We start from the raw sequence: 14,903 nt of genomic DNA on the forward strand, positions 1-14,903 counted from the left end.
TGAAATTAAAAGTAAATATACAGCAATTTAATTCTCTACATGTAGTTAGTATATTGTTTCAGATGGAATACACTAAAAATAGAATAAATAATTACTATTAATCCTACTTTAGACAATGTCAATGACCCACAATACCCTTCGGTCTTGAATGCACTATTCAGTATGCTTGCATTCAACCTTTTTGAAATAGCTGTAACTGAAAAATTTCGCTACCGTGATGTTTTCTAGAATTTTGAATTGTGGAATTTTTCTCGCGCAGTGTGATTGGTCTGGCAGTGGCGTCACATTGGCGTGACCGTGTCCACGCAGTGTTCATGCCGCACTAAGATCAATCAATTAATCATAACCAAATAGTTATATAATATCAGTATTTCAAAAAATCATGAAAAATATTATGTCCATAGTCTATAGCCTCCTGCGCAGCTCTACGGATGGAAATATAAAAATTGCGTGACATGCAGACCCTGCCACCAGAGCCTTTCACCTGCCCGCCAGGAAAGCGTTGGCCCGGCAGGGTATTCATTACTAGCTGGGAGCGGCCGTGAAAAATGCCTGTTCCTCTCTGCTCTGTTTTAAAATTTTTGGCTCAAGAGAAACGATTTCCGATATTATTAAAGCTGAGAGCAGATTTCGTATCAAATTGTATCACGTATATACGAACAACGCCTTGCTTGAACGTCATTACATTGACCTTTTCGTGCATTCTTATTGGATGATTATGAAATCTCATGCGTTGTGCCTTGGTTCAACCAATACGGTATCCGGCATCAATTTGTATTAGTATCGTATTCCGTACGTCCTACACTCATATAGAAAGTCAGCTTCAGTTTTCGTAAAATAATCGTGTGGTGGACTTTCTTCTGGAAGCAACAACACTAAAATCTTGCGGTTTTCCGCTACAGAAATTTCGCATTGTTGGCAGGAAAGTGAGAAAGACTACGGCAGGACATCGGGTTAGTTCGGATTGCCAATTATTAATTTGCTGCATACAGTAACAAGCGTCCAAGTACGTTCAACAGAGAAGCTTGTTCGGTTATCCAGTTTACCATGGCTATTGCTATGTTCTATCACTGGATCTTGGTGGGATGCTTTATTTTTCCATTTACTAAAGCAGGTAACTTTTACAAAGGCTAAAATTTTGAACCAATTTCTTTCATCTTTTTATTCATTCTTTTTTTCTTCTTTTTTTTTTTTTTTTTTTTTTTTTTTTCTTTTTTTCTTTTCTAAATTGCATAAGTCTGTTTAGAATAGACTTTTCCCGAATTCGCTTGAGTGGCCATACAACTATTGCTCAAGTCGAGTTTGATATTTCATATCTATTTTCATACACATATTCATATTTACTGTGTTTGATCAATTTCAACCTCAACTTGGAAGAGTTCCGCTCCCGGCCAGACTAGACTTGGAATGACAGACAGACAGACAGACAGACAGACAGACAGACAGACAGACAGACAGACAGACAGACAGACAGACCACTATCCAGTAAGCCGTACACATTCCCATTGACTCAGTATGGCCATTACCTGACTTTGATGTAGTTTTGTGGTTGGAGGGTTAGATTAATGATGACGTCTGCTTAAAGTGGTTTGCATTGAATATCATGTATTAAAGGAAAACTTTAGAGCATCGTATATATATTTTACAGATCTTTATTGTCGCGACCTTGCTCTTGGCATGCAGAACAGAGTCATACCAGCTGACAAGATAACAGCATCTTCAGGGACAGCAGGTGACCAGGCCAGACTAAACTACACTAATGGACCATCGTGGTGTGCTAAGGGAAATGACACTAGCCCTTATCTACAGATTGACTTAGGGACCCCCCACATCATCTGTGCTGTGTCAACACAGGGTGACCACCAGACAAAAGAATGGGTCAGGACTTTCAAACTGAGTTATTCACGAGATGGGCAAACTTACTTGTCTTACAAGGGATACATGGGGCCTGAGTTTCAGGTATGTTATTTTTATGTCATTTGTAAGAAATTAGGAGAAAACAGAAGAAATGTCTGAATTGTCAGAAGCTCAGAAATCGTCATTTATTTTGCATAATTTATTGTTTTTTTCTAGATCTTGAGGTTTAATTCATGTTTTCATTTTTAAAACCGTTTTTCAATCGATTCCTCAGTTTAAACACGTTTAAATTCCACTTTTAGTCGTTTTGAAATAGATCGCAAGCACGCTGAAACGAGTTGGGGACTGGGCACCAAATGCGATCGCAAAGCATGCATGGAATTGTTTTGCAGTACAAGGCGGCCATTTTGAAACCGAAAAATTGAAGCAAAATGCATAGCCATTCAAACGGCTTGGTCCCTCGCTATACAAACAACTATAATCCAAATAGTCCAACACCAAACTACGTTCAGCCGCCATTTTGGTCTCTGTCTAGGCGCTGTGAACATTTGCTTTTCTTCTTTTTATACTCAGTCGTTTAGCGCCGATACGCATTTCCAGTATCATGCTTCTATAAAATCAAGCAGAAATTTCATGACCTTGGCGGTTTTTCTATTTTAGACATTTTATGGTAATGTGGATAATTCAGGGATCGTCAAGCAGATTCTTTATCAAGGAATCACTGCCAGATATATACGTATCGTACCCATAATGCACCACGGGGCTGTTTGTATGAAAGCTGAGTTATATGGAGTACAAATACAGTCAGGTGAGATAGCAAAATATTCATTAAGCATGTTTTAAATGATTTCATTTTCATTCAGCTTAGGACACCACTAAACACGATAAACCTCCTAGGCTCGTGCGCGCTCGGACGCGATGTTTTCCCACTTGCCATTCTCTAGAGTATCATTTCTTTGTTAAACGGTTGCGCTCGGTTGCACATGAGAAGACACATGAATATAGATACAACTCAATCAAGGAATCTTATTCTCAAGGGAATGACACGTGGTCTGAAATGAGAAAACCATTCGGCGTAAACATAAAATTAACAAATTGACATCAGTTTTTTATGTGTCTGTCCTCGTATCGACGATAAATTGCGTCATCACATTGCCAAAGTAGTGTGGATGCGCTATTCAGTATGCAGTATTCAGTATTCCTTTTTTGAAATAGCTGTAGTGAGTCTTCTGTTCTGTTCATTTGCTGTACCAAATAGAGAACATAGCACTGCACAAACCAGCAGTGCAATCCAGTATTTCACATAATGGACAAGCTTCAAGGGCCGTTGATGGAAATCGTAACGGTGCATGGTCAGCTGGTACTTGTATGCATTCTGACTATAAAGGACGCATGGAATGGTGGCGAGTTGACCTAGGAGCTGGAATACTAGTGTCAGAAGTGTCTATCTTCACAAGAACCCATCCAAGATGGGGGCTTTATTTGTGGGATAGTCTATTTGAACTAAGAATCGGTAAGAGCAATTATATACAGTCAATTCAAAAAATGTTGTCGTCGACCAACTGTCCGGCGGCGCCAAAGGATATATACAGTGTGTGCAACCATGTGACTAAAAAACCCTTGAGATATGAATAAAAATGAAACAACCGCCATGTTGTTTGATATAACAAGAGAAGCTAATGAGGAATGCTTTATTATCGTCAACCAAGATGGCGGCAATGACGTAACATGCATATGCTCCATTGGCTACCTGTGCCTTCATTTACATGACACGTGGCAGAATGATATAAGCGCTGCCAGGCCGCAATTACCAAGTAACCAGTAATTAAGCGAATTAAGATTAAAGTAACGCACTCCTTTAGTAACAGTCAAATATTAGACTTTTACCACAGGGAACCCGGCTATATTTTGATTGCTTCTTTTAGAAAATTAACTTTGCTCTTTGTGGGTTTCCTGTGGTTTGTGATCGATTCCTTTGATCGGTTTACATAACATAAGCTGAAGCTGTAATCAGATCGCTGTAAATTGATTTTCACAGGGAAGCGTTCACAAACCGCAAAATAAAGATCAAAGTTACTTTTCTTAAAGAAGAAATCAAAATATAGCCGGGTTCCATGTGCTTTTACTAAAGGATCGAGTTACTTCAACAGAAAACAAAGTGAGTGCGGGAGCGACGGTCACATGTTATTGTTTTATGTCATACAATCAATGCACAGGAAACCCATCTCAGAAGGAAAATCGTTACTTTGTACAAGTACTAGGTACTGCGACATGATAATGAGCATGCAGTGAGAAAATATAACTAGTTTTACTGAGAGCAGACCTTCTGACATATCCTTTTATAGGTTACAGCACTTCCACTCCTGAGTCTAATCCAAGATGTGGTGTTCAGTATGGAATACTGCCGGACACAAGGAGTATTACTATAGTGTGCGATCCACCTATGTATGGAAGATATCTCACTATAAGACAGGTGCAGCTTAAGGGTGCACTTTCATTTTGTGAAATAGAAGTTTATTCCAAAGGTAACGATCAATCGCAACTGTGAAAATCTAAATAGTTTGTGGTCATTCGTTCATGTGCTTCCAGTTTCTAATAGACTCCTTAAAATGATTTCCTATTCCCGAGAGGAATTGTTCTAGGGGACAAAACAATAGGCCGTCTATTCCTGTACAAAAAAATATCAATTGTTTTGTCCCCCAGAACAATTCCTCGAGGGAGTCAGTTGAAGAAGTCTATTATAGCTTGTAAACGTTCACACACTTTTTATAGTCAATATCGGACTTTTGAACTCCTATTTGTTAAGATAATGACAAGAACTGACCTCTTTACCCTGGACGTAATGTTTTCTCATTTCAAACCACGCGTCCTTCCCCTTTTAGAATGTAATTTCTTTGTTCAACAGTTGCGTCTAAGAAGACACATGAATATGGATACAACTTATTCATAAATAATGTTATTTTCAAGAAAATGGCACGTGGTCTGAAATGGGAAGACATTACCTCCAAAGTAAAAAGGACTATTGACAAAAAAGTTCTTTAGTTTATTCAACCTGTTATTCTGCCAATTCGCAGATGTTGTTATTGATAAGCATTTGTTTTGTGTCATCACGTGACCCTACTCTTCTTAAACAAGCGTTTTTGATTTGGCTTTAGCTTCTAGTCGTCTTAAAATAGCTTCCTCTACGAAAATACGAAATACCATTTGGTCAGCAAGCTCTATCCATAGCAACATGAGATCTGCAGATGAAGCCAGACTCCTTGGTAACAGTTCCTGGAGACCACGTGACGATGATACCAACCCATGGTTACAAATAGACCTTGGAGAGATTTACTACGTGTGCGCTGTGGCTACACAAGGTGACCCGAACAGTGACGAGAGGACAAAACTATACAAATTGAAATGGACCTTGGATGGTGTTACATGGGACTTTGTAAGAAACGAAACTTCGTACAAAGTTATGGTACGTCATTGGGCTTCTAGGTTTTTACATACATGTATACATTAAGATACATTAAGACGTTAGTTGAAAGTAAACAACAACAACAACAACAACAGCAACTACCACTACTACTACTACCACTGCTACTGCTACTGCTACTGCCACTGCCACTGCCACTGCCACTGCCACTGCCACTGCCACTGCCACTGCCACTGCCACTGCCACTGCCACTGCCACTGCCACTGCCACTGCCACTGCCACTGCCACTGCCACTTAAGTAAATTTTGGAATTTTATAAATATCCTGAACCCTATGGGCTGATTAGAGTCAGGACATGGCCAAAACACAGATCAAATTCAGTGGAATGTAGTGATTTGTTTCAAATACCTCATATATTTCAATTCAAAGAAAAATATATGTTCCGATTATGAGGTATTCCCTAAGGAGCAACGATTTTGCGTTTACAGAATTATCTAAAATTGGACGCGATATTTTGACTGATTTTATTTTTTCCTCTTTTAAAGATATACACAGGGAATAGAGATCGTTCTAGCATAGTGAAGCATATTTTTTCGGTTTCTGATAGAGGGCCTATCTTGACGAGAATGCTGCGGGTCTATCCGTTCGAAAACAACATTAAGGCAGCATTAAGAGTGGATATATATGGACTTCCTTCTGGTAAGTCAGTTGGCATATCTTACAATCATTTAGTGATCCCCTCGACAAGCTTCTGCTCTTGGAGCAAAACTAAAGAATATAGAGCGTTTTCACGTGAAGTCACAGCGGCCATTTTGTTGTAACAAAACAATACATTTTCTATCCTCCGAGAACTCTATTTTTATGCAAATACTGTGCAGAAAGTTTCTATTGTTTATAGCTGTCTTCTCACGTGAGTGAAAACGCTTTTTAGGAGTCTAAATAAGCGTTCATGTGATAAATTTTAAAGTTATTATTATTTGTTAAAAAAAATAAAAAAAATTGTCATATATATTTATTCAATCATGTTGGGTGGCAAAAACGATACAATCATTTAACAGGAAAAAGAATTCAATTCCCTGGAAAAGTATGAAAAGCTTTCATCAAACGATTGTACATTCCACTGTTTGAATCTAGTATTGCATTAACCAACCCACTCCATAAAAATAAGGTTTAACTACACGCATGACATATGCGTTTACTCGGGCTTTCTGTGAACATATTAGAGAAAAGTACTAAGGAAGATTCCCCCCTACGACGCCTCAATAATTTGTTTTTATCTCAGGAACACAGAGCACATATGGCCTGTTAACGTAGACTGATTCCATAATTCGGTGCTTTCGCTCTCCTGTCGATTCTGGATATCGCTAGTTGAGCGACCACAACCCACAAAGGAGCGAAAACGACGACTTATAGAATCAGTCTTCCTGTTAACGAACCCATAAGAAAAAAATTTCTATTTGTCCTCGGGCATCCACAGAGAGTCTGGGTAACAACTCGTGTTTTTCTCCAATGGTTCAGTAAGATAACATTAGAAAAATTTCTTCCAGCTTCGAATCTGGACATCACTATAACAAGTATCCGAGCTTCTTCCTCACGAAGTATAGTCTTAACTTGGGATGTGAGTACAATTCCACTCTCGAACGGTTTTCTTTATAAGCCTTTTCATAGTTTAAGAATCGATTCCACTGCGCATGCGAATTTATCCCGAATTTCTCACCTTCCTTTGTTTAATTAAGAACAAAAGAAGATTTAGACAAAAGAAGGTGAGAAATTCGGGATAAAATCGCATGCGCAGTGGAATCGATTCTTAAACTATGAAAAGGCTTATTAAGCTCGCGGCTAGTTACTGTCGTTTTACTCTAACCGTGAACATTCGAGTTCGTTAACCAATCAGACTGCGAATCTAAAACGATAGAATTTGAGTTACCTGTATCGGAAAGTCCATAAAAGCTATTCAAGGAGATGAAATGATAAAAGGGAAAGAAAAAAAAAGTATATTATATGTACAGTATTTATATTAGTTATATACAGCCATTTGCAAAAAATTATGGCCGTTTCAAATATGCATACAAATATATCAAAAGTATATCAGACACGGCGGGATATATTTCTTGATATTTTTTTCAGAAAGCCCTAGTGATAGACAACTCGAAAAAAATATCAGGGATGATATCCCATAATTTTGATATGCTTTTGATATACTTGATATACTTGCAATATATATTGGAAGCGGCCATAATGTTTGCAAATGGCTGTATATATAAGTATAGTATATATATATATAAGCCATGAAATCAAATAAACTCGAGTGTTCATGGTCAGAGTAGAACGGCAGTAAATGCAAAGAACTTCTCTCATCATTATAATCACTATCATCATTTTTGTCATCATCATTATCATCATCATCATCATCATTATCATCATTACTATTATTATTATTATTATTATTATTATTATTATTATTATTATTTCCATACATTATAGGGAATCTTTGCTGGTCTGAAGAGCAAAGTAAAATTCCTCAAAGTCAAGCTGCAGTCAGAAAAAGGAGAAAGACTAACAAGAATATGCGAGTCATCCAATGGAACTGTCGCTATAGATTATTTACAGAAGTGGACCGTTTATAAGGTGACAGTAAAACCCTTCACTCTTACCACAACTGGTCCTCAAAGTCCTCCAAAAACTGTTCGAACATTTGAAGATGGTGAGTAAAACAAATAAAAATAAATAAATATCTTTATTTAAGTGTCTAGTCGTTCTAGCGCTTTCGCACTAATTGGGGACACTTTTCGCTCACATGCACTACCACTACATTTAATATTCTATGCACACAACGCTCAACTCACATGTTGATTTTTACGGAGGGAGGAAACCGGAGAAAACCCTCGTAGCAAGGGAGAGAACAACACATCAAACAAACTCAATTCAAATGTGGCGACCGCAGGGCTCGAACCAGCTATCCGACCCGTTGGACTCCCAGCGGTGTGAAAGACGACGCGTTAGCCGCGAACGCCACCCATGCTACCCAGTGGAAATTCATTTTCAATGAATCATGGGCGGCGTAGTGGTAGGTCACTCGTTTCTCACATGCATCTGGGGTCTCGGATTTTATGCCCAGACTCGGCATTTGCTATCTTTTGTTAGCCTTAGGTTTCTCACTTGATTCGGGGGTTTTACCGCGGGTTCTCCGGTTTTCCTGTTTCCGCAAAACCAAGCAAGCTATAATCCCAAGTTCTATCTGTGAGTTGGCCATGCCCTGACTTAGATCAGCCCAGAGGTTGTTTCAGGGTTCGATCTGTGAGTTAGCCATGCCCTGACTTAGATCAGCCCAGAGGTTGTTTCAGGGTTCAATCTGTGAGTTAGCCGTGCCCTGACTTAGATCAGCCCAGAGGTTGTTTCAGGGTTTGATCTGTGATCTAGCTGTGCCCTGATTTAGGTCAGCCCAGAGGTTGTTTCATGGCTCTATCTGCGAGTTAGCAATAAACTGAATTTGATCCGCCAAGAGGCTGTTTCGGGTATCGATAGTACTTTAAGGTGTTTTTCAGTTTTTTCGATTATTTTTTTCTTCAAATTATGTAAAACTTCAAGTTCCATAACTCAGTATTAATGAACTCCGATAAAACTTTTTCTCCAGCCCCAGGTGCACCTCCTACGAATTTCACGGTTACGATGATCAACTCAACGAGTGTCAATATGTCATGGGAATTACCCGCATCTGAATCTAGGAACGGGATGATTCGAGGTTTCAAGATATTCTACCAGAACATAAAAGACCGAGATCCTGCTAAAGTATTGGACGTTAAAGACAACACTACACTTAGTTCTATACTGACACTAGAAAGATTTGGAGAGTTGTCGTTCAGTATACTGGCATACACTGTTAGTAATGGACCGAGGAGTATCGTCATGATAATAACAATGGATGACGCAAAAGGTAAATAGAGGTACCCCGAAACTTAGGGGAAGGGGCGGTGGAGGAAGAGGGATGGGTTATGATTTGTTGATGTGTGACCCCAATGGAAAATCCCTGGTCACCTTCCTGGTTACTTACTTATTCTGCGATAAATGATTTCTGCAGTGCTATCACCCATCCAGAGCAAGCAGTATGGGTCTTCAAGATCGGTATCGGCAGCAGGTTAGTCAGTATCAATTCTGTTTATCAGCTAGCGCATACTTGCTGTCCAACTAAAATAGGTTCATTTCATTGTCACTTTATTGTCATACTACCCCTCCGTCCTCCATGCACTGCAACATGATCAATCGACCCTTACTGTATCGCAGGTACAGTACCGATAGCCATTCTATGTGTTATTGTCGTATTGCTGGTATTACTGGTCACTGTAATGGGATGGAAATTGTGCAAAACGCGCCAAACCTCAAAGGGTGAGTTATTAAATCGAAGAAGGTTAATTCATTCGCATTTTTGATTTTTTTAGTTTATTCGTGAATATCCTTCACTCTTATTGCTTCCATTCAGACCACGTGTCATTCTCTAGAGTATCATTTCTTTGTTTAACGGTTGTGCATGAGAAGACACATGAATATGGATTCGACTCAAGAAATCTTATTCTCAAGAGAATGACACATGGTCTGCAAATATATGGTTCCGAAGTTGAGGAGAAAACTGGGTCGAGCTGGCATTGCAGGGCATTGTGGGGCTGTTTTAGGAAAATATTTCCAAGATGGCGTCTATTTTGTCGTTTCTAAAACAACCCCACAATGTAGTACAATGTTAACTCAAGCAACCCATTTTCCCCCTCAACCATTGAATATCTAATTAGGTCTGCACAATAAATTCAAAGGAATTTTTTCATTCCTAAATATGAATGGATGGGATAGTTATACAATTTTTTCCCCATTCTAGGAAGAGAATCCTTCAACACGCCAAGGTATGACAATTGCTTCATTTCATGATCACATGATGTCATTTCCTGTCTCGTGCGCAAAATTCAGCAGTTGATATTTTGTTGAGCACATAAATAATATTCGAAGATTTATATCATCTGTTTGAAACTAAGCAAGGCCTAGCCTCCGCATTTCCTTGAGTAGGATACCTTTCTTTATGGGCGAGGTACGTTTTCTATGGGTGGAGGGCTGGGGCTTTTGTGGAGAGGGTCATCAATAAAACATTAACTTTTTTAACGGATCAAACTGTTTTATTTTGACGGTCTCCTTGTTGACTTAATAGGAGCGTCATGAATTTCCTACCAAAAGAAAGGGGGATGGCTGTAATCATTTTATAAATGAAAGTTAACTGCGAATCACCCAGCCCTCCCCACCCCAATCAAAAAAACGTTTTCTTCCCTTATCGGTTACTCTTAAAAACGTACCACGGAAAGGGTCCCAAAAGGGTGTGAGGAGAAGATACAACTTCAAGTTTTCGTTGGGAATAACGCAAATTCTCTACTGTTTACGACAACGTAACCCCATGCTAGAATACTCTTGAAAAAGAAATTCATCTCTGTACTTCGAGTACAGGAGAAGCACTTAAAAAAATTATCAACATGAATGTAGTGGACAAACAGTGCGACAATGAAACTCAAAATGCTTCAGTTCTTCTAGCATAATTTTTTTCACTGACAACCTCGTCTTTTTATTTTCTTCGGTAGGTCTATGAAAGTTCTACAGAAAGCTGTTCCAGATTACGAGCCATTCGTAAGTGTTCTACCACTGCCATAATATGACAATATTAACAAGAACAAGAACTAAAAAGACAACAACATGATCATCACCATCATCATCACCACCCCCATCATCATCACCAACATCATCATCATCGTCACCACCGTCATCTTCATCATCACCACCACCATCATCATCATCATTAACATTATCATGCTACCATAACCATCTTATCTCAATGATCATCAACATCATTATCGTCACCATGATCATCACCATCATCACCACCATTATCACCACCACCTCTACCATCATCATCACCAACATCATCATCAATAACATCATTACCATCTTATCATGCACGATGATCAATAACATCATTACCATCTTATCATGCACGATGATCATTAACATCATTACCATCATCGTGATCATCATCATGCGATGCCTTTCTTGGTATCATCCACCTTCCTTGAAATCTTTGTGGACCCGCAACTGCATTACCATTATCATTGTCATCATCAACATCGCCATTATTGCCACAACATTACAACAACGATAATTTTTATAATTTTTCAATTATTTTTCTCGTGTATTCATTTTCTCTGATGATGCGAGGCCAATTTGAAATAGGCAGGAAAAATACGTGACAACAGCAACAACTTTATTTTACACATAATTTTACAAATATTTTGAAAAATATATTTAAATTAATTAAGGTTAATTAGAATATTGATACAGAGGGTACGGTACTTCGGATGATTCAGTGATTAACGTTTTTGCAGTATGATGAAGACCCCACGACCAATCCATCAAGTCAGTGACAAAGGTCGCAAAGCTTCTTCTACAAAGCAAGATTACATTTGCAGCCTTCATATGGTTCTGTAGGAAATCTGTGGTAGTAAATAGAAGTAGAGGATGGATGGATGGATGGATGGATGAATGGATTTTATTTTATGTGATGCTTAAAGACCGTGAAACCATGAATAGTACGTTGGTTGTAATACTTAAAGTCCATTATATTATGTAAAACGATTGTATCTAACATGGATGCCGTCACGTGATGGTTTGGTAAAACCTATACACTTATTTCAATAAAGTTAGTCACCTGAAAAGCTACAAAGCTGAGACGGGCAAGGATTATGGGTAGTTACATTTTACATGTTTCAACCGCTTGATAACTGTTGATGGACTTGAGATCTTCTACCAGTTACGAATTTACCTCCTCTGAGCATCCTCAACTGCTGCAGTTTTTGTCAAAAGCTTTACTTGTTGGATATGAATTATTTCCCATGATTCTCAGCGATCACAGCTTTCTTTTTTGGTGACTAACTTTATTGAATTAAGTGTATAAAGCTATATAAACACGTCCAAAAAAGATCCGTAATCGATCCACTGTTGTTAGGTCTATTATTAACATGATTGATAGATATGAATACCTCCAATCTACCGTAGAAAGCATATTGCTGGCTTTCACTAGACGTCATTTCCAGTCTCGAGCGGAATGTTCATCAGCTGAATCAGTCACCAATTTTCAATAGAATTCTTTCTGGCTGACAGCACAGGGTGGTCAGTGGTGTTTGAGCACCATGTGGAGCAGATAATGAGATTCAAAGACATTTATCAGCTGAGTGAAAGCCAGCAATAACCTCATTTAACACAATTAAAAATTGAAACAGGAAAAAAAAAAAAAAAAAAAAAAAAAAAAAAAAAAACGAAAGAAGAGAAAAGAAAAAAAGAAAAGAAAGAAAGAAAAACTATAACTATATATGATAAAGTAGAATAAGAAAATAAGCAAGTCACGCGACTGGTAAAGTATATCAACTTTACATTTAAAAAAAAATTATATAAATATTCGATGATAGGGATATTGTAGCATACATATTTACTCGACTATATCATCGATGCTGTGTTCTGATTGGATGAGCTACTAAAATGATATAAATTATAGCCTACTAGTAGCCAAAATTGCCAGCTTTGAAAACCAAAACAGTTAAAGTTACTTACGTTATTACAAATGGTTCTTTTATAAACTACAAAATTACAAATAACATAATGTGGACGATGCAAGAGCCCTATGCATGATGGAGAGTTGACAAAAATTGTTAACGAGTGAAGAATTAATTTGTCGTTTATTGCATGCAAAAGTCCTGTCTTTAGTTTAGCGAACGATCACAATACTTCTTTGTACACTAAGTCCTTGAAAACGTAAAATTTTAGGTTTTTGACATCGAGGAAAAAGATACAGTTTCCCTCGCTTTCAGTGGCGTAGAATCTAAAATCTGAGAAGTGCTCAAAGACATTCAGCAGTAAGGCCTTGATCTTGGGTTGTATTTTCTTCAAGTGTTCCTTGGTAATTATTCCCTTACCCTTAGCTTTCAAAAAACCTTTCGCAACTCTATCCTTGACGTCCTTTTTCGAATTTATTGTCATATCTTCTTCAAGACGTTCGGCACTTATGACATCATATTTCCCTACGTATTTTGGTAGTTCAGTTGGGTTTTCTTCTGCTACCTTATTACCTCCTATTACTTCTTCAGCTAAAGATTCCTGTGAATGAATCTTTCGGACTTCTACTTCGTATAGGAAATTATCTATTACTTTCATCTTGTATTGATCGCCAAACACTGGTTTTTCGGTGAACACGTCGATGTAGTCGATCCTCCCATGGACGCCACAAACGAACACTAGCAACACAGCGATCTTCAAAGCCAGAATGTTCTTAGAGTATTGCACTATATTACTTCGTAGGTACTGACGTTTCGTGAAGCTAAAGGTAGTTGAGGTCTTCAAAAGGCTGTTCTGACAGCTAGATTATAATTGATATCTCTAGCTAAAGATTACCAAATTGTCCCTTTCCTGCAGTACGATACCAAAAAGTCAGAGCTTTCGCCGTAGCTTATGGCTTCATAAGAGAGATGAAGAAAAATACGCGAATATTAATAGGGATTTGGAAAGGCGCTCATGCATGCATGGCAAAGACCTGAAACAATGATCTGGGATAAGCTACAATCTCACTACAATAGAACATAGTTAATAGAGGGGAATAGTTAGGAAACCTATTGTTATCAGGTCTTATCAGTGACGCTTTTGATGTTGAACCGGTCTTGACCGTGCACAATGTTTGATTTATGCTCATCCGAAATTGCAAAATAAGTAAACACAAACTTTGACTATGGGATTGTTGTAAGGAACATTCAAATATCTCTTATAAATCTTTGAATATTTTGAACTACCAGCCAAAAGAAAGATTTTGGTCTGTTCATTCAGCCATTGCCAACAATGGTAAAACAATGGTAAAACAAAGGATTGTGCACTGTGACGCTTGAATAAAGTGAACAAAGACCTATAACAATAGGTTTCCTAACCATTCCCCTCTATTGACTATGATTAGGCCAGAGAGGTGGGAGGAATTTCAGAAGAAAAACAACAACAACAACAACTCTGTACCATACAAGAAAAAAAAAACGAGACACAAAATAGCTCGCAAGTTACTTTTATATAAATTTATAACTATTTCTTAAAAACCGTTTTTTAATCCGTCATATCGATTATCTTAACGGTGATTCTAACATTCTTCTACGGTAAAACAGTTACGGACAATAGACCCTAATCCTAATGACGTTTTATACCTAAAGGCCACGTCCACACGTTACCGGAAATTTTTGTATCCGCAAATTTTTTTTGCGGATACGAAAATGTTTGCGTCCACACGCAGCGTATTCGAATCGTTTTCACCGTCCACACGTATCCGTTTTCGTACAATTTCCGGATACGTGGACGCAAACATTTTCGTATCCGCAAAAAATAATTTGCGGATACAAAAATTTAGGATACGTGTGGACGGGGCCTCAAACACAGTCTTTTTCGAAATTTCTTTTCCTATGCAAATGTTAAAATTCCTTTGAGAATACCAAGACAATAGTGAAAATAATCATAACAAAAAAATTACCAAAAGGGATTCTGGAAGTGTAGGTATAAAACGTCATCATGCTCGAGGCCG

The 14,903-nt window shown here is 38.1% G+C and overlaps 2 protein-coding genes across 2 annotated transcripts; one reads left to right on the plus strand and one right to left on the minus strand.

Annotated features, from left to right (window-relative positions):
• The first annotated feature begins 805 nt into the window (after positions 1 to 805).
• Positions 806 to 13,143, plus strand: LOC116299656 (uncharacterized). Its single transcript, XM_031708359.2, has 15 exons — positions 806 to 1,114; positions 1,649 to 1,959; positions 2,518 to 2,665; positions 3,116 to 3,370; positions 4,203 to 4,382; positions 5,013 to 5,320; positions 5,824 to 5,977; positions 6,826 to 6,896; positions 7,763 to 7,982; positions 8,913 to 9,212; positions 9,357 to 9,413; positions 9,560 to 9,661; positions 10,143 to 10,167; positions 10,888 to 10,933; positions 11,686 to 13,143. The coding sequence occupies exons 1-15, from the start codon at positions 1,048 to 1,050 to the stop codon at positions 11,722 to 11,724; spliced, it is 2,283 nt and encodes a 760-aa protein (XP_031564219.2). The 5' UTR covers positions 806 to 1,047; the 3' UTR covers positions 11,725 to 13,143.
• LOC116299659 (uncharacterized) lies at positions 13,073 to 13,888 on the minus strand. The gene has a single exon (XM_031708361.2). It carries the CDS (start codon positions 13,505 to 13,507, stop codon positions 13,073 to 13,075), a length of 435 nt encoding a protein of 144 aa, XP_031564221.2. The 5' UTR covers positions 13,508 to 13,888.
• Between the last annotated feature and the right edge of the window lie 1,015 nt (positions 13,889 to 14,903).

Source organism: Actinia tenebrosa, unplaced genomic scaffold, assembly GCF_029948245.1.
Source record: "Actinia tenebrosa isolate PJP-AT-01 unplaced genomic scaffold, QUT_ActTen_1.0 PGA_scaffold14__42_contigs__length_11649687, whole genome shotgun sequence".
Classification (NCBI taxonomy): Eukaryota; Metazoa; Cnidaria; class Anthozoa; order Actiniaria; family Actiniidae; genus Actinia; species Actinia tenebrosa.

What these genes read in the sequence shown, in the direction of transcription:
- LOC116299659 (XM_031708361.2), bottom strand. Translation starts at nt 13,507, where the DNA reads ATGAAAGTAATAGATAATTTCCTATACGAAGTAGAAGTCCGAAAGATT.
- LOC116299656 (XM_031708359.2), top strand. Translation starts at nt 1,048, where the DNA reads ATGGCTATTGCTATGTTCTATCACTGGATCTTGGTGGGATGCTTTATT. An exon ending in GTATAGTCTTAACTTGGGAT is followed by an intron (nt 6,897 to 7,762) that starts GTGAGTACAATT and finishes CATACATTATAG; the next exon opens with GGAATCTTTGCTGGTCTGAA. An exon ending in GAATCCTTCAACACGCCAAG is followed by an intron (nt 10,168 to 10,887) that starts GTATGACAATTG and finishes TTTCTTCGGTAG; the next exon opens with GTCTATGAAAGTTCTACAGA.